This window comes from Penaeus vannamei, chromosome 23 (genome assembly GCF_042767895.1).
Source record: "Penaeus vannamei isolate JL-2024 chromosome 23, ASM4276789v1, whole genome shotgun sequence".
In the NCBI taxonomy this organism is placed as follows: Eukaryota; Metazoa; Arthropoda; class Malacostraca; order Decapoda; family Penaeidae; genus Penaeus; species Penaeus vannamei.
The window spans coordinates 9,123,645-9,148,223 of record NC_091571.1 but is presented as its reverse complement, the minus strand read 5'-3'; the positions used below and the strand labels follow the sequence as shown (position 1 = coordinate 9,148,223).

General features: G+C 37.9%; 1 protein-coding gene across 3 annotated transcripts; it reads right to left on the bottom strand.

The window, feature by feature from the left end:
- Positions 1–23,584, bottom strand: LOC113820809 (fap1 adhesin). Of its 3 annotated transcripts, none has more exons than XM_070137628.1 (15): positions 23,460–23,584; positions 20,572–21,028; positions 20,380–20,466; positions 18,641–19,099; positions 18,170–18,391; positions 17,550–17,722; positions 17,235–17,324; positions 13,008–17,021; positions 8,779–12,118; positions 7,311–7,456; positions 6,458–6,664; positions 6,111–6,352; positions 5,285–5,482; positions 4,486–4,795; positions 1–736 (listed from the first exon to the last, which is right to left on the bottom strand). In XM_070137628.1, the coding sequence occupies exons 2-15, from the start codon at positions 20,969–20,971 to the stop codon at positions 566–568; spliced, it is 10,059 nt and encodes a 3,352-aa protein (XP_069993729.1). In that variant the 5' UTR covers positions 20,972–21,028; positions 23,460–23,584; the 3' UTR covers positions 1–565. The 3 variants fall into 3 exon arrangements, with proteins under 3 accessions (XP_069993729.1, XP_069993731.1, XP_069993730.1); XM_070137629.1 differs by having other exon boundaries at positions 421–736; positions 6,111–6,343; XM_070137630.1 differs by lacking the exon at positions 6,458–6,664 and having other exon boundaries at positions 6,111–6,343.
- Positions 23,585–24,579: the final 995 nt, after the last annotated feature.

Below are 24,579 nucleotides of genomic sequence, written 5' to 3'. Positions count from 1 at the left end.
ATCATTTACAAATTTATTTTGGATTGTACAAAAACAATACGCAGCAATCTTAAAACAAAAAAGTTATTGATATTGCTAAAAAATAACTTCTATCACACAAAATGCGGAAAATGTTTTAAAAAATGCAAACTCAATGGCATATACCACCTCATAAATGCCTTTTTCACATATACTAACTTTACATTAAGGCAGTCGTTACTGGTGATAAAGCATTATCCAAATGAGCTTCACTTTCAAAACAAATCCTTTGACACACCTGAAATATCACAGTGCTTGTAATGTTAGTACTCAAATCCCTAACACAGTATTGTTTACGGAAACGTACCATTTCTCATGGCAAGTGTAGTCTTTTTTTGTTGTTGTAGAGGTAAAACTGGACGGTTGTGTTTGTTTACCAATGTAACATTTAAACTAATACACAAGAGTGGTGCAGAAAATGAAAGCCCTAATGAAGAAATTAATTAAAGTAAAATATGTAAACACTGAAATTGTCTGACCAGCTATGCAGTGTAATCAGAGGCAAAATTAAGACACTGAAGAAATCTCTTTCCATATGAAAGACTTCCTATCTTCCAATAAGTGTCATCTTCCTTGCTATGATTTCCGTGAAAACTGTGACAGTGTCTGAGACGAGGTCATCAAGGATTTCACTTGCAACTTGTACTTTCACTGATGCTTCATCCTCATCATATTGTGTCCAGCTAGATTCCTCTGCTTGGAGCTCCCGTACCAAAACCTAGAAAATAAAGATGTATTTTTTCTCTCTCCTTTTCTTTTTTCTCTTACTTATTCAAACAGGCTGTATGGAGGAGGATAAACATATGATGAAGATACAGTAAATGATTAATAATGAAAAATAATGCAATGTTTATTATGAGACTATGATGGAAAAGGATCGACAAGGTCAGGAGCAGTTATACTGTGCTTGTAGATCTAGAGAATGCTTCTCATAGAATGCTAAGAGAGGAGTTACGAACAGTATGAGGAACTTGGGAGTGACACAGAAGTACATAGGTCAGCTCTGATGGATAAGTTGACAAATGAGATCAGGCAGGAGTCTTAATAGAATGTGATGTTTGCAGATAGAGTGATTTGTAATGAGAGATAGCAGCAAGTTAAGAAAAGCCTCTAGAGGTGGATACATGAACTGGACAGAAGAGGAATGGAAGTCAGCAGGAGCTAGAAAACGTATATTTATAAGGAAGAGAGAGGGACAGAGGCAGAATGGTGCCAGTTAAGGTGGACGAGTCTTGATATTTGGGGTCCAGGCTTCAAAGCAATTTAAAGGGTGCTAGAGCAGTGAAGAAGAGAGTGCAGGAAGGGAGAAGTGGGTGAAGAAGAATGGCTAGTGTGATTTGTGATAAAAAGGCATCTGTAAGACCAAAAGGGAATGTTCACAAGACTGTAGTAAGACAAGCTGTGCTGAATAGTTTAGGAGCTGAAACTGTTTCAATTTTTGTTAACCCATTTACGACAGGTGTCCTACATATAAACACCAGAAAAAAAAAATTGCTGGGCATCCTGCTGGTGACGCTGGATCAAAGCATATGCTCAGATTCCATCACGGGCCACAGCCAGCGCATGGCCAGATTCCGGGCCAGCCCCGCATGCCAAATTTGAAGCCACCCGGAAACTATTATTTTCAGCTTCAAAATATATCCACATTAGTTGGCTAAAAGTGACTAGGACTGACAAGATTCAAAATTATTATATTAGAGGAACAGCACAAGTAAAATAGATTGTAGAGAATGTGAGAGGTGAGTCTCAATAGTTTGTACATGTAAAGAGGATTGATGCAGTGTTTGTTGGGAAAAGGACAGAGAGGATGGAACTGTCAAGCAGAAAAGGAATGCCAAAGATAAGTTTATGGGTGAGATGAAGAAAGACATGCTGGAAATTAGTGTAACGGAAAAAGATACAGAGGACAGGGTGACAAGGACACAAGACAACCCTCTATGGTCATCCCTGATGTAAGCACTAAAAATAATAATAATAAAAAAGAGAAAAGAAAAGAAAAGAAACAAAATAATAATAATGATAATAATAATAATGATAATGGTAAAAATAACACAAACAACAACAATAATAAAATAATGACACAGTAATATTAATCACACAAGCAAGGGACCAAAGATTAATGTATACTATGTGAAGCTGCCTCCACAAACAAGAATTACCACACCGAATTCTCAACTACAAAATGCCAACTCTGGCAAGAAATAAAAGCAAGACATTCAAATGCAAGCACTATTCATTAAGTCACATCAAAAGAAAAGAATCTCCCATAATCTTTTCTTATACACAAGCTTTGTTGCAACATTTCTTGCAGTTGGTCGATAGAAACCAAAACCAACTAATAAGTATGCACGTATTTACATATAAATACATAAAAATAGATGAGACAGGCAGACCACAACATTCATTCCATTCAAAAACAAATAATCTAAATTTTTCCATAGGACTCTATTCCATTAGTGCATGGTATTCTCCCTCTTTTTTAAATTCTACTCCAAAGAAATTAATACTTTAAGTTACATGTAAAAAATACTATTCCTCACATGGTAAATACTGAAATCACTATATATTCAAGACATATTCAGTTGCAAAGGTTCAATATACACTACTTTTAAGCTTAACATTGAGCAATTCATGACAAATGCGCCAAGGATGCTTCCGAGAAACTGAGATTAAATTGTGAAGCAACAAACAATGTCTTTCTGCAAACTGAACCATTTAAACGTTTGTTATTCCAAAGCCTAAAATACATGTTTCAAAGAAGCAAACAAGAAATAAGTCTTGAAAATAATTCAAAGGTAGTAAACAAAATCAATATCTAAATTTGGTAACTATATCATGAAATCACTGACTTTCAATGGGTAGAAGTCAGTAATTGAGCAACAAAAAAACAAACAAAAAAAAAAAAAAAAAAAGAAAAATAGCTGTATGTCTACAAAGGCCTTTTTACCTATCCATACAATTCATCAGCTGTCAACATATGAACAAGTGCAATTTGAAAATTGTATGTAATTGAATGTAAGAAGAAACATGTATTCCTAGTTATGGCTCATTTGTCACTGCCTTCTACCATTAAAGAGGGTATACAAAAAATACAATATACACATCCATTAAAAAACATCTCGGAAGCAAAAAAATCAAACAAAAAAAGCATGTAAAACTGCCATGTAATATAATAGGGCCACTTAGAAGGACCTTTCAAAAGGATTTTCTCATTCCAGGTCTTCGATTTTTAAGACAAAAATATAAATACGGTCTCACCTAGGTTACTGTGCAGGTATCAAGTTCAAAATCATCAAAGCTATAGAAAGATGAGCAAACATTTGAAAGATAACAAAGAGACCTTGAAATCTGGTAAACACAGCATTCCATGTATCTTAAAATATAGACGTACACTATATTTCCTGGAAAGTATGCAAAAGGGGGAGAGATGCAGATGCTGAATAAAATTTTTAAAAATATTATACGCCAACTTCTTTCTTCACATATAATTACTAATGCTCAGAGCTAAACATCTTTCATTAAAGGTCCAGAAAATTATATAAAGTGTCTTCTTTTATACACTATTCTGTGGGACTGCATACAATGTGAATATAAAAAAATATATGTATGTGTACAAAGTCCTCCTAGATTCTACCAATTATGTGCATTAAATAACACTACATCCATTTTAATTACTGTTTCTTAGAATCACCTTAAGATGTTGCTCATTTTTCTAGCAGTACTTAAGTGTCCAAGTAATCATCTTATAATTATACGTATTTACATACCAATTATAATGCTTTAGACTGCTTTAAGGGAGTATGACTACATCCATGTAACCATAATCCCACTCAAAATAAAACCCAGTATCACAAAACAAACAAGAAAAGAAAGTCACAAAACAAACAAGAAAAGAAAGTCACAAAACAAACAAGAAAAGAAAGTCATAAAACAAACAAACTACCTCTATATCAAAATGCAAAAAATATGTGTTCTCAGGACATTACCTTGTACACATCAATTTCATTAACTTCAAAAACACAAACAGGAATAATTGAAAGAAAAGAGAGGAAAAGTGGGAAGGAAAAAATTACCCTTATAATAATAATAATGTGAAAAAAGAAAATCCTAGATGTTATCAGAAAAAAGAAAAGAATCATTCTTTCGTCAAAACACAAAAACCTTCCACTCAAAACTACTACCTGGTCCATAAATACAAATGAAGAAAAAATCACAAGAATACCCTGCACTTTAAAATGTTACTTGGTATAAAATAAAAATATATAAAGAAAAAGAAAAGAAAAATTACTCTCATTTAAACAAAAAGTAATTGCTTCTGAAAATGTTAACAGACCCCAAAACCCAGCTCTGTCTACAGAAGAAAAAAATAAATAAATAAACAAATAATAAAATGATCAATACATGAGTAAATAAGTCAACTTCGTACCCCAAAATCAAAATGCCAAATCCCACAATCCAAAGGCTTACCTGATCCACAAGGTCCCTGTGCTTCCTCGCCCATCGCATCATCAACGACTCTTTTTTGGATGAGGGACTCCACCCAAAGAGCACGTTGACCTTTTCTTCTGTGTGGGCATACAGAGAAGGCTTCGAACTTGTGCGAACAGCTAAGAGAATCTTCGTGGGTGGGAAAGGCTGCTTTATCCACGGTGGGGGCACAGGGGTGTGCTGGTGCTGGTATGCCTCACTCACAATCTCTCGCGTAAGGCTGAACAGCAGCTGTCTGAAGATTCTGGCGCTTCCTTCCTCTTCTTCTTCAGAACTGTCTTCATTTTGACTGTGAAAGAAAAGATAATCAGGATACACTTTTTACCCATATATATATATAAATATATATATATAAATAAATAAATAAATAAATAAATAAATATGTATGTATGTATGTATGTATGTATGTATGTATATATGTATATATGTATATATGTATGTATGTATATATGTATGTATATATGTATGTATATATGTATGTATATGTATGTATGTGTATGTATATGTATGTATATGTATGTATATGTATGTATATGTATGTATGTATGTATATATGTATGTATGTATGTATGTATGTATGTATGTATGTATGTATGTATGTATGTATGTATGTATGTATGTATGTATGTATGTATGTATGTATGTATGTATGTATGTATGTATGTATGTATCCAATGTATCCAATTCTCTCAATACTTTTTGGCTTATTTATATTACCTCTACCTTAACCATATCAAAGATACACAAAAAGTTAAGATAAGACAACCTTCTCCCTTACCTTAGAGGAGGTGAAGATGTTATGAATGAATCGGGAGGTTCTACAAGGAAAGGGTCTACACCCCTTTCCCAGGCTTCATGAAGGCAGTCAAGGGCATCTTTCACTAGGCTCATCACCTCCTCCTTGCGGCTTGGCACAACGTGGAAGATCTCTGTTGCAAGTTTTCTCAAATCTGCTTTGCTCAGTCGATGAGGAACACTGTCAATAGGAGGAGTGGCTTACAAAATATTCATTAAATAGTTCTGTGCTTGGGGTTGAATTCATGCTGATGGTTAATATGCACACATACACAAATAAATTCATACAAAGAGGACAAGAACGCTAATATATGACAGTCACCTGTCCCTGGAAAAATTATATGCAAAAACACCCCTGTACCACAAATCTTTGGGGACAAGAATACTCAAACATAAGTGGGAGTCTATGATGCTCAGGAATAATCTAAGGCAAAGTACTTCCAAATAATAGTTACTATACAACCATGAAAGTGAGATGAGGCATCCCTCTCTCTTTCTTGCATTCAGATTTCCCTCGTAAAGTGTAACAGCTTTGAATGAGTTTTCCCATGCATGACAAGAGAAGACGACACATTCTAACTTTCAGTCGAACAACTGATATATACAGAGGATCCCAGTCCTCAATATACCAGAAAAATACAACAGATAATGATTCAACAAACATTTTGTATATATCTATATGTATGTATTTACATACATATATACATATAAACATAAATACATATATGTACATAGATGCACATATACATATATACTAAATATTCTTAATCTATGAAGATGCAATCAAAAAAACATAACCACAAGAATACCTGATGGTATTGACAGGACTTGGTGTCTTGAGGGGGACTTCATCGCCACGAGGGGTTGCCACAGAGTATGCAGGTGGCATGGTGGGCGATGTTGATGGTGAAACGGAAGACAGAGAGGGTGGAGTTGTGGAGGTTGGAGGTGTGTACGGTGGGGGCGGCTTGTTCGGAACTTCACGGATGACTAAGCCAGGAAACTGTTCTTGCAGGCGCTGTAACTCCTCCAGACGAGCAATCTGGAATAGCTTCTTAATTAATGCTCAATGAAGGCATATCGGCGAATCTTGTCAATTTCAGTTCTTAAAACTTAAGAGAACACTGGGATACTGAATGCCTATATGAAGCCCTACCTCTGCAGCAATCCTCTCCTCCTCCGCTTTCAACTGTTGCTGTTTCTTGCGATTGTCCGCTGAGGTCCAGAAGTCGTCATCAAACCAGTTCCCTTCAATCCCTTCCACTGAGAACTCAGTGTCATCTCCATCTAACTGCCCCAGCTTATCATCAAGATCGAGATCAGGGGTTGCAGCTATGTTCAACAATTTGTTGGTTAGTGCTGCCTATAAACAGACAGAAAATACTGCTGTTACTAAGAAAGTTCTCCTGATGCGGTAAGTAAGATGCTAATACTTATGTAGCAATTACTTCTATAATCTACAAAAACAACTAAAGTCTCTCTCATACAGGTATTATTCATAACTGACACAAAGATAAGAATCCTAATAGCACCAGACAATTACAGCAGGAGTATTAGTAAACAATGTGTAACATTCTACACAGGAATTAATCTCTAGCTTACCGGGTCAATTGCAAAGTTATCACCTTCCATTTCCTTTGTTGCAGATTGGAAAAGAATCACACATTTCTTATGAGCTTAACTAAGTGCTTTCAATCCTTTTTTTCTTAACAACTTTTATACCATATCTATATACAAAACATAATATTTTCTACACAAAACATATGATACCAAGACTAATAATGATCTACCACAGAATACTTCCTAATGGTACACATCTAAAAGGGCAACAAACCTGACAAACATTACATATGCAATATGCTTACCAACAAATCATCTCAACATCGAACTAAGAACGCAACATGTGAAGAGTAAAACCTCAAGGCCTTCACACACAAACTTAAACTGAGCAATCCAACAAAACGAAAAAGTGTTAACCACAAAGGACTAAAATCTTTCCAGTAACTTACCATATCCAGGTTATTGCCTTGGCCCTTGCTGGGACTGTGTGTTGGAGACATCATATCTTCCTGTTCTTGCTGTGGAGTTTTATCAAATGGTGTAGACTTTTCAGGCAATCTGTTATCCAAGCCGACACTAACTTTGGTTGGCGAGGCTGCAAAATATGGGAATAAAATGAGCCACTCTTCTTTTTTATGGATAGTCACTATATGCAGTAAAAAAGAATAAACATCTATAAATACAAAATCTTAAAGAAGATTTACAAGTCTTCTCTTAGTCTGAGAAGGTAAACAATAACTTTGCATTTACAACTTCCCATATGATAGAAGTCCTAACAATAATTATAGTACACATAAAATGTGTCTTCTTAATAATCCTTATTTATACTTTATATCAATCCAAATGATTAAAGAACTGCATTGTTTCACAATACATATATATATATATATACATATATCTTTTACACAATTAATAAAAAATCAACAAGTTCCTGTCCAGAATACTTAACACCAACTAAGAAGAAAAAAATTCAATTTAAACTCCAAAATTCTCTTTGATTCCCTTGTTCTTTCAATAAATAAGGCCACATATTGCTTTTTCCATTCTCTTGTGCCTAAAAGTAAATTTCTTTGCTTTGCATGTTTTACCTCTGGGCTTCTCCTAATGATACTGATTGCATAAACGATATACTGATTCTGTAATCCTCTATGAAATGCTGAAATGCAACACAGCAATTCAATATTTAGAAATATTAATTTTCAATTTAGTCTTCACATAATTTTTTTCTTATTAATGTGTGAAGGAGAGATATAATTTACAAAGACAATGCATCCAACTACAAGTGATTCAGTAACATCTGCTGTGAGTGTAGCCCACTAGACCTGTGAAAAGAAACGAGCTGAAAGTGCAGTACTCTACAGCATCTTCTGCAAATGCTAGCAGATGACAGTGGTTATGGTGGTGGTGGCTTTGACAGTTCCAGTGATCACAGCAAGCAATCAACCAGTCATTCATATCTTTTTGTCTCTAACCTTGTTAACACTGCTACTGTATCTGCCTCAGTCACCTTCATTTTCAGTATCTTCACCACCACAACCACCACTGTCAATGCTTCTTTCTGCACCATCTCCTAACAAGAGCACAGTTTAAGAATATACCGAGTTGATCATGAAGGGATGAATCCTAAGCACTGAACACTGCACCATTTGCTCATACATATTTCTATTCCATTCTTTTACATTGATCCTCACCCATTTTCATTGTTCTTTCTTTTTATTAATACCATTAAAAGCCAAATGAAAAAAATATATTTGTTTTAAAACAATGCTTTGGATATGAAGTCAAAGCAAAATATCTATTGCTATCAATATGAACCCTGACAAAAGATCATATGAATATAAAAGGTTACATTGCAGCTCTATGAAAATTTTCTTTTTACATGGAAAGCATAATAACTTTTCATCTTGGAACACTCACCTGGTGTAGAAGACGCTGGAGAAAGGACATCAGGGCTTAAATCAAATGTTAACTGAGGAGTTAACACCAGTTCATTTTGCCGAGGAGAGGTCACAGATGGAGAGCGAGGAGATGTGTTGCCTTCTGCAATCAAGTCACTCACTCGTTTCAGGATCTGAGACTTGCTACTGGATACAGAGGAGGTGGGAGGATCTTCTGGGTGAGTTGCGGGGGATGCATTATTCTTGCTTTCATCGTCCAGGTGAGAGGACTGCACTTCTGTTTTAGTCTTGGGGAGAATTCCTTCACCTACAAAACTTACTGAAGGGTCCTCTCTTGGAACTTGAACATCAGAAATGTCTGAACCTGTGTTTCTTTCTTTCAGAATGGAAGTGAAGAGTTGAGAGGTTTCCTTCATCATAGAAGCTAACAGATTATTTGAAATGTCATCAACCAGTCGCTGAGTCCTTAGGGAATGGGCCTGACCATCATCCTCTTCCACTGGATGTACATCCTCTACAGAATCAATCTTTTGAGAAACCTTTGATAAATCTTCATTAACCTTCTCTGAAGAAGCATCTTTGCTGGGGGAAATGAAATCCAGTGACTGAGGGCCAGAATGATCCTCCTCTTGCTTCTTGTCTGCATACTGGAGAGCAAATGCATCATCTCTTGAATCAGCAATATGACCACTTGCCTCACCCCCACTTTCTTCATAATGTTCTTCTACTATTTCCTCACCAATACTGCCTTCTAAGCTCGTATCTTTATCTTGTTCTGATGAGTCGTAACCTTCCTGAGATCCCAAGTCTGGGGTTGGTATGAAAATCTCTAATTTTTTCTCAGTTTCAGCTAAAACATTTGGTAATTGACTATCAACATGTTCTTTTTTCTCTGATTTGCATTCTTGTTGATCACATTCCACATCAATTTGGTCTTTTTCCTCTTGCTTACTATGGTCTATCTTGTTCAAGTCTATTACTCTGCTCTCATCTTTACTTTTGTCCTGTTCATGCTGTGATGCTAAACCACTAATTTCACTTAAAATACTGTCTTCCTCATCATCCTTTGGCCCTGAATCTTGTTTCTTGGGACTCTGTACAATGGTTTCGGTGCTGGAGGCCTGTGATGGAGTATGATCTGTGTCTTGGCTGGAGTCGTGAGATAAAGATTTGTGTGGGGAAGGAGAAGCATTTTCATTGGAATGTTCAGTTGTGGTTGTCTCTTCATCAAAACTATAATCCTCGGAGATAGATGATGTTCGTGAAACCCTAGATGTTTCAGCATCTTCAAGGGCACACTGTTGAGCTTGTGCTGTTGGATCCAGTACATCAGGAGTTTTCTCTGGCTGCTTCTCAATTATCTCATTTTGTACTGGTGTGTGAATGCTTTCTGGCAATAAGCTCTTTGCTTGGGACTTCTGTGATTCTAACTCTCTAGGTGATACTGAGCTAGATGTCTTGATAATTTCTTCTTTTGACTTTGAGGAGGACTTTTCAGACTGTTCAGACTTGGCACCCTCTGAGAGAATAGAGGTTTCAGAGATATCTGATCTATCAGGACTGGTTAAAATAGATTCTGACTGCCTTGACTTCTTGGTCTCGGCGACTTGTGGTTTTTTAATAAGAGGCCTGACCATGGATGCTTGCTGAAGCTCTTTTGATTCCTTTTCAAGTTCCATGCGAGCTTGCTGGATATAAGAATCATAAGCTGAGATCTGCTGCCTCAGAGCATGTTCCTGAGAAGCAAGACGTTCCCTCCTCAGCCTGCGCTTCTCCCTCCGCAAGCGGTCAGCTTCTGCTCGTCTGGAGGCCAGTTGTTCCTTGAGAGCCAAAAGCTTTCCCTCCCCATCAGAAATATCTGAAGCAGTTTCTGTTTGTGAAAGAGTGAATGAGTCATCTGATTCACTTGAGTAGCGTCGGTGGTGCCTGTGGGGTGAGCGTGGCGACAGTGGTACCCTAATAGGAAGGGGCAAAGCCTTAGCAGATGAAAGTTTTTGACTGGAAGACCTTCCTTCCCCTGACTTGTTTTCGCTTGCATGGTTGGACTCATTTCCTGATCGTGAGGAGACAGATGCTGCTTGGCTTTTCGTTTCTCTGGACACCTCCTCTGAAACAGCAGTGTCTGTTCTACTACGTGTCGGTATCTCTGAAACTATTGAGCTAGTTTTTATGGTGCTCTGACCCTCTGCAGATTTGGAAGTTTTCTCATTTCCTTCAGATTTTACAGAACTAGGTCTGTCTGTGCTTTTGGAATTACCATCACTCACTAGTGTTCTAATGCTACTTGTTTTATCACTGGATCTAGAAGTTTTTGTATCGACTGAAGACTGGGGTGTTGATTTGCTTTCTTTAGATTTTGAGTACTTTGCAGATGACACATTTTCCATATCTTCACTCACATGTGAGGACTGAATCTCACTTGCTATGGTTCGAGCAGATGAACTTCGAGCACTACCTGCTAATCTTGCACTAACAATTTCTTCACTCGATGGTAATTTCTTAGCACCAGATAATTCTTGGGGAATAGAGGACTTACTCCTCAAACTGAGCCCATCATGCTCTGACACAGAAGAAGCGGCATCACTATGACACACAGATTCTGTTCCTCCTTCCTCAGGCACTGAACTCTGACTGTCATGGGCAGACGCATCTACACTCTCTTCAGGGACAGAGCTCCCAGTTGATGACACACTGTCCTGAACCAGCGTGGCCAGAGGAGAGGAGGAAGTTGGACTCTTCTCTCTCTTATCCCTTGGCCTTCTGCTTCCAATTTCACCCTTTCTTTTCACTTTGCCTGGGTCCTTGTCCTGGCTCTTCAGTCTGAATATCTCCTTTTCTTCCTGGAGCAGCTGTTGGTGCAATAGTTCTACCTCAGTTGCCCGCCGCTTTTCTTGCAAGCGCATCGAACTTATTCTCTTGCGTTCTTCTGAGTGTGAACGCCGCTTCTCCCTCCCTCCTCCATCTGAGGGACTGCTGGACCCTGCATCCTTGCCCTTTAGGGACAAATGCAATGATATATCATCCTGACTCTCACTTGATGAAGATATGTTGATCTCCATCATTCTGGGAGTCAAACGAGGTGAAGTTGGATTTGGTGACTGACCTCGGGAGGTAGTTACACATCCTCTGGCACCAACTGCTGCTGCACCATTTGTGGTAGCAAGGAGATGATAATGTTGCAAAAGTAATAATCTCCTTTGTTGTGCAGCTAGGTTCTGTGTCTCAATCAAGCGCCGCAGATGTGCCCTTTGCTCCCGAAGCTGTAGCAAGACAGCTCGTTGCTTTTTCCGTAGCCCTGGACCTCCCTCAGATTGCAAGGCAGCTAATTTCCATCTTGCTTCTTCTATTAGGGATTGTTCCTGTGATTAAAACAAAATAATAAAAGAATGTTAAGTGAGTCACAATTTTTGAATTGTGAAACAAATTACAAGAACTGGCATGTTTGGGGGGGGGGGGGGGGTGCATGTGTTGCATGTATGGTGAGTGTGTTGCGTATGTGTTACGTGTATGGTGCGTATGTGTTACGTGTATGGTGCGTTTGTGGTGCATGTGGTGCGTGTGGTGTGGTGTGGTGTGGTGTGGTATGGTGTGTGTGTGTGGCGTGCGTGTGTGTGTGGCGTGCGTGTGTGTGTGTGGCGCGTGTGTGTGTGTGGCGCGTGTGTGTGTGGCGCGTGTGTGTGTGGGGTGCGGTGTGTGGGGTGCGGTGTGTGGGGTGCGGTGTGTGGGGTGTGGTGTGTGGGGTGGTGTGTGTGGGGTGGTGTGTGTGGGGTAGGGTGTGTGGGGTGGGGTGAGTGGGATGGGGTGAGTGTGCTGTGGGGTGGGGGGTGGGGTGTTGTGTGTGGGGTGTGGCGTGGGGTGTTGCGTGGGGTGTGGGGTGTTGTGTGTGGCGTGTGTGTGTATGTGTGTAAGTGTGTATGTGTGTGTGTGTGTGTATGTATGGATGGATGTATGTATGTATGTATGTGTGTATGTATGTATGTGTATGTGTATGTGTATGTGTGTGTGTGTGTGTGTGTGTGTGTGTGTGTGTGTGTGTGTGTGTGTGTGTGTGTGTGTGTGTGTGTGTGTGTGTGTGTGTGTGTGTGTGTGTGTGTGTGTGTGAGATCTAAGATGGCAAAGAAAGTATAGTTCATGATAATAATACTATCATAAGTAAGAGAATGTGAAGATCATATACATAGATCATTATAATATATATAAAAAAAGGAAGACGGGTAATTAGAGATCACAAAAGACAAACAATCTTACTTGTAATTTTAGAAGTGCCTTTTGGTGCTGGTGCCGTAGTTCTTCCTCTTTCTGCATCGACTCCATCATGTTTAGTGTCATTCCTAGTGCACTACTGCTCCCTCCAGTCAACATCCCACTGGGTAATCCACCACCAGCTGTGTAGTCCATCTGGTCCATGGCTGTCAGAATGTTTGCCGAGGTGACAACAATTGACAAGTCCCCATTGTAATCTCTTACTCTCTTGCTCTGAGAAGGAATGGCTGATGATGAAGATGATGAGCCGTCACTGCCAGATTCCACCTCAAATGATTCTGAATAGGCATCAGACTTTTCCTTTGTCTCATTCTGAACTGACTCTGTGCGTGACTTTGATGTGATGGAGGAAGATTTTGTCCTGGATGTCGATACCGATTCCTTGCTGTTCTTTGAGGATCTGATACTTTCCTGTATTTGGCTACTTTCACTTTTTGAAGGTTCCTTGCTATACACCTCCGACAATGATGTTGCAGTTTTTGATGGTAGTGATTCTCGCATGGTAGAAGAAACTAAACCACTGCTAACATTAGTACTTGTTCCAACAATATCTTCAATTAATTCCTGAGAACCACTTCCTGATCCAGGAGTTTCTTCTGTAATATGAGTAGATTGTCTATCTCCATAAGAGGACTGTACAGTTTCATCGTTTTTGGACATTCTAGTACTAATTAAGGCTTCCGACACTGATTCCATCTGAGTCAATCTGTTACTTTGCACATCACTTTCCACTTCTTCTATCACTGACCTATCTTGTGATGTAGTAGTACCTGCAAGGCCCTCCTCCTCTTGGACAGAGGTCTCAGATTGTGTTGTTTTTCTGTGGCCAACAGTTGGTATGCTCCTTTCTGTGCTAATTTCCTCTGACACAGATGATCTTCTGCTTGACTCAGTTGCTGACAAAACCTGTTCCTCTACTGAATATTTTGTACTTGCTGAGTGAATACTAGAGGGTAAATCTTCTGCCACAGAACTTTTAGACCTATCAGCACTTGCAACACTTATCCTTTCAGAAACTGAAGATGACTTACGACTCTTGCTAGAAGTTGATCGATTAGAAGAGTACTTCTCACTACGAGAAACTCTAGATCGTGACCTGTCACCAGAAGACCCTGTAAAAGTACTTGAATAATGATGAGAGTCCTTCATGGAAGATGAAACAGATCCCTGACTTAAAATAACAGCACTAGATTCTAATCCTGAACTGGCACCCCCTCTGGAGGGTCTTAGCCTCTCCCATTGAGAAATTGTTGCACCAACAGCAGCTACAGCAGCTGCAGCAATCACATCTGGCTGAGAACCTGCTGGCTGAGGAGGAGCCATATGAGTGGTACTTGACAAAATCTGTTCTGCTCGTGCACGCACTTCCCTTTCTAACTGAGTGAGACGATCTTTTGCCTCCTTCTCCATCCTCTCTACACTGAGCAGGGCCTCTTGATGCCGCTGTTGGTCTTCTCTAATTTTCCTGTCTTCCTCTGCTTTTCTTCTCTTGTCTTCTTCCTGTCTTTTCTTTTCTTCTTCTTTTTTCTTTTCCTCTTCTTTCTTTCTCTGTTCCTCTGCTAATCTCTCCTGATGTTCCAGAGCTAATGACTGTGAGTAAGCTATGGCTTCTTGGCTGCTTTTGGAAAGTATCCGGAACTGTTCTGCATCACGGAGCTGACTGAGAGCTTCACCTAATGTGTCTTGATACATAAGCTCTGCATTCAGCCTCAACCTCAAGCTGGCAGGGGCAAAGTGGGGTCCCTTGCCCAGTAACTGATGTGGAGCTTGTATATCGTCCTCACCCACAGAGGAATCTGGGGTTTCCTGAACCCCAGAAGACCCCAGTATTTCTCCTTCTTCAAGGTCTGAAGGGTAGGGTCTTTCACTTTCACTGGAAGACACTTTAGACTGTGTGTGAACAGAAACATATTGTGATTCTTCTTCTAAAGGGCCTTCCTCTATAGTTACTTCATGTTTTTCTGATCTATTCAACATAGATTTTAAAGCTTTTGATGTCTCAGCATTAACATACTTTACTGCTGGTGCTTTAGCCTTCACTGCCACAATTTCTGTACTCTTCACACTAGCATCTGCATTACTTAACAGCAAGGTCTTTTCACCTGTAAAGGTTTTCTTCAAGTCTACAAATGTATTTTTGTCTGGTTCTCTTATAAGTTTCTGGTTCTTTTGGTCTTTTGTTTTTTCTTTTCTCCTCTTCTCATGTTTCATTACATCAAGATTTGTCTGGGTTTCTTTTTCCTGTACATTATGAGTTTCTCTCTTATCAGCATCAGATATTGGTCCTTCTGTTAGTGTAGCATCCAACTCAGTTTTATCTAAACCTTCAATATTTTCCTTGTCGCTGTCATTATTCTCAATATTTCTCTGGGGGTGACGAGTGTGCTCTCCCTCTGCTGCCATGTGTCCTACAGTCTCTTGTTCCCTGCCTCTGCTGTCAATGAAGTTGTCAATATTTCCAGTCTCACTTAAAACAATGTATGGCTTGATCCACTCTGGTAAATCTGTTTTCTTAAAGATGTAGGGGGCATCTCTCCTGGGTATCATGCTCTTGTTTTCTAACTCCATTCTGATTTTCCTCCAGTCAACCTCGTTGCACTCCTCACTTGAAGACAACTCTCCTCTATTAGGCTGGTCTGTCTTTAAATTGTGTTTCTTAAAGAATTTATTTTGCACTGTGTTGATATGTTGTTTGCTGTTGCCTATTCTAATTGTCTGACTCACTTTTGCAGTTTTCTTTATAGGTCTTCCAAATTTTTTCCCCAATATTGCGCTTGTAACCTTTCGTACACAATAGCCCCTATAAACTGACTGAATACACAAAGCAGCTTTTTCCATCATGTTTCTCCTTCCATAAGAATGTGGCTCTGGTGCCCCTGGGACATTCTGAGGATTGTATCCTATGAACTGGAATGCTGACGAACCATTCGGGACCTCTTGCACCAACTGGCCCTTTGTTGATGGGATGTTATTTCCTGGCAAAGAAAGAAGAGTGTTCACCTTTGGTTGAGGGACTGAAGTGCCTGCATGAGGCCTGGCAATATTACCTCCTGACAGTTGTAATGTTGGTATCTCTGGTGGTAATAAATCAGGTATGTCTTCCTTTTCTGCTGCAGTTATTCTGGGTGATGGAGTCTGCTTGCGACTCTGCTGCTCCTGCCTCAATCTCTGATGAATCAACTGAGGTGTCAAAGATGCTTGAGTGTTTCTTTCTATGGGGTCATTTTGTTTAGTGTTAGTTGTCTGAGTAGGAATTTGATCCACCCTTCCTTGCACTCTTGAGGCATTCTGAGGAAGCATGGCAGTCATTCTTGCTATCAGTTCATCCACTGAGAGCGTCTGTATCTGGGAGTAAGAGAGAGATTCCCTAGGGGGAATTTCCTTCACTCCAGTTTTTGAGACTTTTGAGTGATGCAAAGGCACATTGTCTGGTTCTCCTTCCCTCTTCTGACCGGTATTTAACCGTAGATTTTCCTCTTCTTTTTCAATTCTACTTGTAAGTTTCTGTGCCATTTGACCTAGCGAGAGTACCCGCGGTTTTGGTCGCAAGTCAAAGCTTGAGGTACTAGATTGTGATTCACTGCTCTTCATCTCACTGTCTGAGGAACTTAAGGATACAGAGGATGACGAAGAGATGCTTTCAAGGGAAATACTGGAAGATCTGACCTGTCTCTCACACTCCTCAAGGGTTCTACTTACAATTTCACTTATGCTGTCACTATCACTCAAAGACACTGTTCTCTTTTTTCTTCTCTTTTTCCCCTCTTTCTTTGTCTTTTTGGTATGTGGAACTTTTGCACCTTCAATCTTTTCCCCACTAGGTTCACTAATTTTTTCAATTCTTCCCTTCTTAGCAGAACTTTCATCTTTAGACTTAGCATTCACTTGTGCTGGATCACTGTTATTTTGGACTCCTGGGTTAAGACTTGGGCTCTGGACAGTGTCATGGTGGCAGTTACTTGGACAGCCCCACTGAGGATCCTCAATATGAGCATCACCCTGAAAAAGTAAGGAACAAATCAATCATTGATGTACATTCCGAAGCAAATAAGAAAAAGGAAATGCATGTACATCCACATAAGAGTATAAAATCAACAGGAAACAGAATCAGAAACAATTATATTTCTTTGAACTGTAAACATTTATAGTGAAAATTCAAGCATGAAAGTATAAGCATATTAATCCAAGCATGAATAAATACTCTTACAGCACCTTTGAATTAACATCTTGATTTTTCTCACGGTCAGGAACACTTTGCTTCTTGCCAGTCTGTGCTAATTCCTTAGTTTTCTGAGCCAGTTCCTTGAAATATGTGTAATACTTGTTATAGTATATAAATTCATACATATTACTTAAAGCAATTATTTTTCATGTAAATGAAGGTGATTTGCAAGATTCAATAGTAAAAAAAAGAAAAGAAAAGAAAGAAAGAAAAAATGAAAACTGTTACATTTGACATCATATATAAAAACTACTTGGGGAAGTATTCCCTTGAAATTTAGAGCAGCAGCTAATTCTCGAACTTACTTTTAATCTCTCCTCCTTTTTTATTTTTTCTAATTGCCTTTGGGTCTTCATTTCCTTCAAGTTTTTCAGCCTTTCTGATCGCTTGCTTTCCATATACTTTTGGATTTCCTCTTGCTTGTAACTGCGCACTCTCGGTGGGGTTTTGGGTGGGGCTGGTTCCCTCTCTGCTTCATCTTAAAAAAAATAATAATAATAATAATAAAATAAAAATAAATAAATAAAAAATTAATAAATAATAAAGGCATTGTGGATTGTCAACTTTTGAAAAGTAGCAATCATTCTGTATATACTACTTTCTTTCTCTCTTTTTCTAGGGGTGCTTAAGGGCACTGGTTTCCAACATATATCAAATAAATTCAAAAGAGAAAAAAAATTAACATCAACCATTCCACCTAGCTGATTATATGGTTTCTCTAATTTTACTAATGAAAACTACCAACTTGAAATCAAAGTAAATAATGGTTTTTGCATTAATACTTGATACAACAAAGTAAATCCCTAAAAATTAATTGTTTTTCCTTAAGTATCGTGCCTGATCTTACACAAACTTTAAACACATCATAATAAGCCTACATGCATCATACTACAAGTTATAGTTAACTGTTATCACCTCATCATACCTTTCTGGCTAGTAAATCTTTGCCGTGATCTTGGTGGTTGCATTTCATCCCGGGAAGATGCTGAAAGATCTCTTTTGTACCTACTTTCTCTTGTGGATTCTCTCTCATGTTTCTCTTCTTCTCCTTTGTCTTTCTGGTCTTCATTCTGAGGTGCTTGTGGCAGGGGTCCATAACGCTCCCTAGCTAAACGTTCTCCAACTCGCCAACTTCTGGTTGTTATAACTGGGGTAATACATTGACTAATTCAATACACTGAAGGCCGAAATGAGGGATTCTGGTGTATCCTTTACAACTTTCCAAAACAAAAAGTGTACAGATATGTATTTCTTGTACCTTAATATCAACCTGTTATTGCTATCTAAATTAGTTATTCAAGTCAAAGAAATACTAATCATACAAGAAATAATAATAAGTGATAAATAAATGACTAAATAAAAATAAAATTTTAAAAATCAAAAATAAATCCCTTACCACTTTCATCAATCTTTCCCCCAAACTTTCTCTTCATCTTTATGGCACTTCTCTCGGGGATCTCCTCCCTGCCTTCTGCATGACTAGACTCATCATCCATGACCATGTGATGACTTTGATGCCCTCTGGCTGAGTCTTGAATTAACAAGTCATCGGGAGTATTTGAGCATTGTGTCGGGGAGTGTTCTGATGGTCGGCCTGGTGAATTGGTCTGCGAGGCCTGCTGCATCTCTGAGAGAGACTGCTGAAGTGTTTCTTTGTGCTGCTCAGGGCCTTCATCATAGTCATTGCGGACATCTTCTCGACTCCCTTGGACATCATTGTCAAGAATGTTATTTCCTTTCCTTTCTGTGTTATTACGACTGGAGCCATCTGAATAAAAGCCATCTTCGCTTGGAATGTTCTGGGATATGACAGGTAATTTTGAGACATCTTCCCAAACTGCTGAGGGGACCTTGCCTAAAAGAGTAAAAATCTGTAAGTCATCCTCTTTAACATAATAAAACATAACATAATAAGGCAATTATCTACAACCGGACTGCATCAAGGGATGAAGAGTCCAACAAACCTCCATTTAATATAGGATAGAGACTTCATTATTTTTGGTTTGACAATAAGGTGCAAAGGAGGCCTATAGGGTATATCTACAAAGAATACATGTGGAAATTTAATGACTTTGACAGAGTGTAAAATATGAGGGTATGGCATCCCTTGATGATTAGATCCATATATTTGATATGTGATTATATGATTGGCTTGACTTATCTTGCTCACTTTTTTTTCTCTTTCTTTTATAAATGTGTTATTTTGTCTTTTCTCTATCTCAAATTTGCACTCACTGACAATTTCTTAATAATTTGCAAAATCAGGTATACTACTACCACACTAGCAAATCTTTAGGGTATGGACACCTGTGCTATATTTTACCACCTGTGCAATATTTTTAATGAGCATCACAGATCGCTTCCTTCTTGCCACAGCTAATTTGTACCCACCTTATTAAGTTATATCATCAAATACCCCCAATTAATTCAAATTCAAAGCCAATATATGTTGTTTAAATTGGGTGGAGGGGAGTTCAGGGGGGGTAACCTTACCCCTCTTGGCTAAGCAAAAAGCTTTATCTTCACATGCACATCAAGGTGAAGACAATGTTTGCCAGAGGGTGTTAGGGGTGTAGCCCCCATCTACCCTACCCTTGGTGCTAATCATGGTAACTTGGCCTGCTGAGTAAATTTTGTGTTGTTACCCATGTGCACTTGATGTGCTTTCCTTATTTTCAAATATGATGGGCATAATCGGACACTCTAATTTTTTGTCTTCGTAAATAGGAAGTTTGGCTCACATTTCTGAAAAGTCACATTTCTTTGATCTACATAAATTGGAATTTTGGCTCGCATTTCTGAAAAGTCACATTTCTTTGATCTTTGTAAATAGGAAGTAAGGCACACATTTCCAAAGCTGTCCTTCTTTGCATTCATAATTTTCTTTGGTTATTTACTCATACTCAATTCAAACTGAGGCCACTCTTTATCACCCCCACCCAAGACCCTGGTCCCCTACGTCCCTCAAGACTACTGGAGGCTTAGTCTCTGGCGAGTGCCTCCAGACTGTAATCATTAGTAATTATAGAAATATCATAAAACTAACTAATCATAACATTTATAAATCACTACAAAATAATGCAGGATATAGGTACATTGCATAATTGAAAAAACAGCAAAAACAACAATATTTACTGGATTTCTGATAAGTACTGCGCAGGGTTACATTTGTTGCATCTCTGCTCCTACTTCTTTGCTGATACTGAAATGGATTCGTTCCTCCTGTTGAGAGAAAATTTACATTTTAAAATGGCAATATACATGCAGAATTCAGAAAAAAAAAACTATCCCAAGACCAAGTTACCATATCCATAGGAAAACTCATACCTATAAATCTACTATTATGTTCCTCTTCTGACACTTCCTCCCACACTGGAACACCCCGCCTTAAAAGCTGTGAGACAAATTCACGGCGTCCTTCGTCCATGTTTTTCTGCAAATCTTCGGCCCTTCTCTGTCGTTCCTTCTTGGGTTCCATGTCCTTCCTAAGTTTAGATCTTGCTGTTTTCTCATTTGGTCTCTCATAGTCCTCTGCTCCTCCTTTCGGCAATTTAGGAAGAGCGACGTTAACAAAGTTGAACTTCACTTCCGGAGAGGGAGGAGAGGAATCGTCGCCGTGAGGTACATCATTCAGTACTCGACCTCTGACCTCACGGACAGGCTGTAGGTCAAGGTCATCTAAGAGATTGGATTTTGTTCTTGAAGTAAGCCGGCTGGAAGAAGCCATGTCCTGCTACTGCATTCATGGGACCTAGCGGAGACATCGGGGTACTCTTTCATTCATCTGCAAAATTAGCAAGAATTAGCCTTTCTCTCCAAAAGTGTAGCTGAGAGGGCAGGCAGGCGAGGATTGTGGCACTGTTGAGTAAAATTGAAAAGAAAAAAGAAAAACAAATCAAATAATAAATATCCACAACCTCACTAAAATCTAGCATCACGGTCAAGACACAGACTACTCTTTCTTCATTAACAAAATAAACAAGCATCCAGGAATCTATAACTATTACTTATGTTAGACACATTCCCAATTAGTGTATTTGTAACAACAACAACAACAACAACAAAACAACAAAAACAAAAACAACAATCTATGCCATGAAAAAACAAAACAAGAAAAGAAGCAAACAATCCCCTGTAAAAATGTTACACGTATAGAATTACATCCATTCCAAGTGCTGTAAAAATTGAAGCTGCATCATATCAAATTTCAAGTCTCTAGCATTCTCTCCCTCTCCTCAATTCCTCCCTTCTCATATCTCTCCTGCCTCATTCTTTAAAGAAGCTGATCATTTTTTTGCCATTGGTTTGGTTTGATAGAGAGCAGAACGATATTAATAATTTTTCAAGAGGTCCAAATGATGACACGAAATAATATATATTTGTACTGTGAATGAAAAGGAAGAACTCCATAAAAGGCATTATACAACTGAAGTCTTTATATTAGATCTTTATCCAAACTTTGTAATTTTGATAGAGGATATTGAAACCAAAATTAAGAAAAATATTATCCACAGCAGAATTATCCACATTAAATCACGTTGTCATCTTCTGTCTTAATGAATTCTACTCATTTTTTACTGGCTCTAATAGAGCGACAAGAGTTCCCACATTCACTGGGAAGGGCATGATGCATATCTCAAAACAGCCCCAACTTGGTGAAAAGATCATAGCAGTGTAGGCAATGAAAAGCTAAATTCAGTGATTTCAAGTTCAGTCTGCAAAAGCCAACTGATTTAAAGAAAACAATGAAAATGTATTGCAGCAAATGTTGCATGGAGACTAAGTCCCCACATGCCTCCAACAACTAAATTGACATATATAGCTTGTGACGTCACTGCCAATCATTGTCAATTTCTTAGAATATATCATACTATTCATGTACGTCTGTATTTTGACATATAAAAAACTATACCAATAATGATTACTAAACGTTAATTCCTTAAATATTTGAAGTGTTCTACTTTATTGTATATGCACATTATGATCATCATTGTTATTGTTGGTAGTCAACGATCAAAATAATTATGTAATATCAATATGGAACAAGGAAATTACTAATAGTTTAATGTACTTTCATGCGTTATCTGAAAAGTTTCAGGATGTGCACTCTTGAAGTGCACACTTGGTAACCGTTGTGCACTGCACACTTCAAATACTTTTCTTGCACACCCAAGATTTCATTGAAAAATGCCGTACTTTCCATACTGGTCTTATACTGTGAAGATATTCATTCTCATTCATATCTCTCCTATGTAACAACAATAATTGGACTGCAGTATAGGATATATGCATCTTTCAAATAGTAATATTTTGTCTTCAATTTTTTGTTGTTGTTGTTGTTGTTTTATTACATTATTATGCTCATCCAGACCAGTTGGACAAGATGTTTTGGCCGTTCGGAACCTCCTTGTCCTGGACAAATTGTCCATTTCGTCCATCTCACCCTCCTGCAAAGCTGGACGAGCATGACAAGACAACATCAAAATAGCTTTTGTATATAAACACTGACAGTTGCAAGTAACCACAAGATATTGATGGGTAATTTTATGACCCTTTATTGATGTTATCAAAGGATAATTCTGTATTTGTCATTTGCAGGTGTGCTAAATATACAACAAAGGAGTTACAAAATCTATGCAGCATGTAAAATAAAGACACCAGTATGACAAATGAGTGAATGTTTACATTCGAGCCGGTTGCACTCTGGATAGCGAGGGTCTTAGAGGTTCTGAACGCAGCCCCGTTGTCCTGCTGGTCCTGGACAAGTTGTCTGGACAAGCAAGACGTGGAATTCCGAACGCAGCATTATCTGAATTTTATATGTAATAATACCCACAAACATTGCAACTCCTAACAGTTAAACTTTGGTTTTTACAGTAAACAAATATCAATAAAAAAATATCGGAGACATTGTTAAACGATTTTTATCAATATACGATTTATGGATTTTCCTCAACATAAAAGAAATCTATAATTCCAGTTGTCACGAACTTACATAAAATGAAAATCAAGCTCATATCATGCTAGCCTGTAAATAAACACATTCTGTTCCACTCTCACTCCGCGAGCCATTACAGAAATACATTCCAAAAAAGATATCAAAAACCTTTATTTTTTGCGTGTGAAAGTACCCTGCCGAGATATGACAATTTTCATCTATTTCGTCCTTTAACCAATTATCAAAATACTCCAAACTACACCAACTAGAGCCTTACATTACGAGCACGGCGAATATCCTCATGGAATTGTGCGACAGGCCAGCGATGGAGCAGAAAAGGAGAAAAAGAGAATCGAAAATAATATCGCCTTCTGCCTGTCTCCGGATTCAAAACAACACAGGAATGTAGGCTGACTAAATGTTAACATCATAAAATTGTTATTTTATATCTTATTGTAATTTTGTTTATTGTTTAAGTATGGAAAAAAATATTATGTTTTATTTTGTATCATATAAAAGAGATGTTATGCGTCAATTTTGTGGCTTTGGTGTATTTTGAATTCTTATCATTCGATTCAAATTAATCTAAAAAGAAAGAAAGAATAGAAACTACAATCGTCTCCACATAATCCATTTACCTACTTACGATAAGATAAGTGATAAAACAAAACATCCAAATCATATTAAAAAAGTTATTTCGTGCAGATTCGAATTTCTTACCCACCGCCAACCGCTCAGTGATGTCAAATGTCACAGGGTCTTTTTTACACTTCGTTATTATTAACGGTTTTCAAACCGGAGTGGAATAAGCCAAATAAGAATGATAAAGTTGTAGTAAGACATACAGATAAGTATTAGAGATGCTGATGATTCTTTTTATGAAGAGAAAGATGTAGTAGTGTTATTGGCTACTACTACTACTACTACTACTACTATAACTGATAATGATAATGATAACGACTATGATAATAATAATGATAATGATAGTAGATAATAGCAATGATAATGTGAATAGAAAATGACAAGGATAACGATTATAGAGATTATAATGATGATAACAGTAATAACAATGATGATGGTGATGATGATGATGATAATGATGGTGATGATGATGATACTGATGATAATAAGGATGACGACGATGATGATGATGATGATAATGATGATAACAAGGATGACGATGATGATGATGATGATAATAATGATGACGATGGTGACGATAACGATGATGATCATGATAACAAAAATGATAGTAACAATAATAACAGTGTAAATAATGGTAATAATAATATTGATAATGATAATAATAACAATAGTAATGATAATGATGATGATAAAAATCATAAAGCTAATAACAATAACAATAATGATAATAACAATAATAGTAACAGCAATAA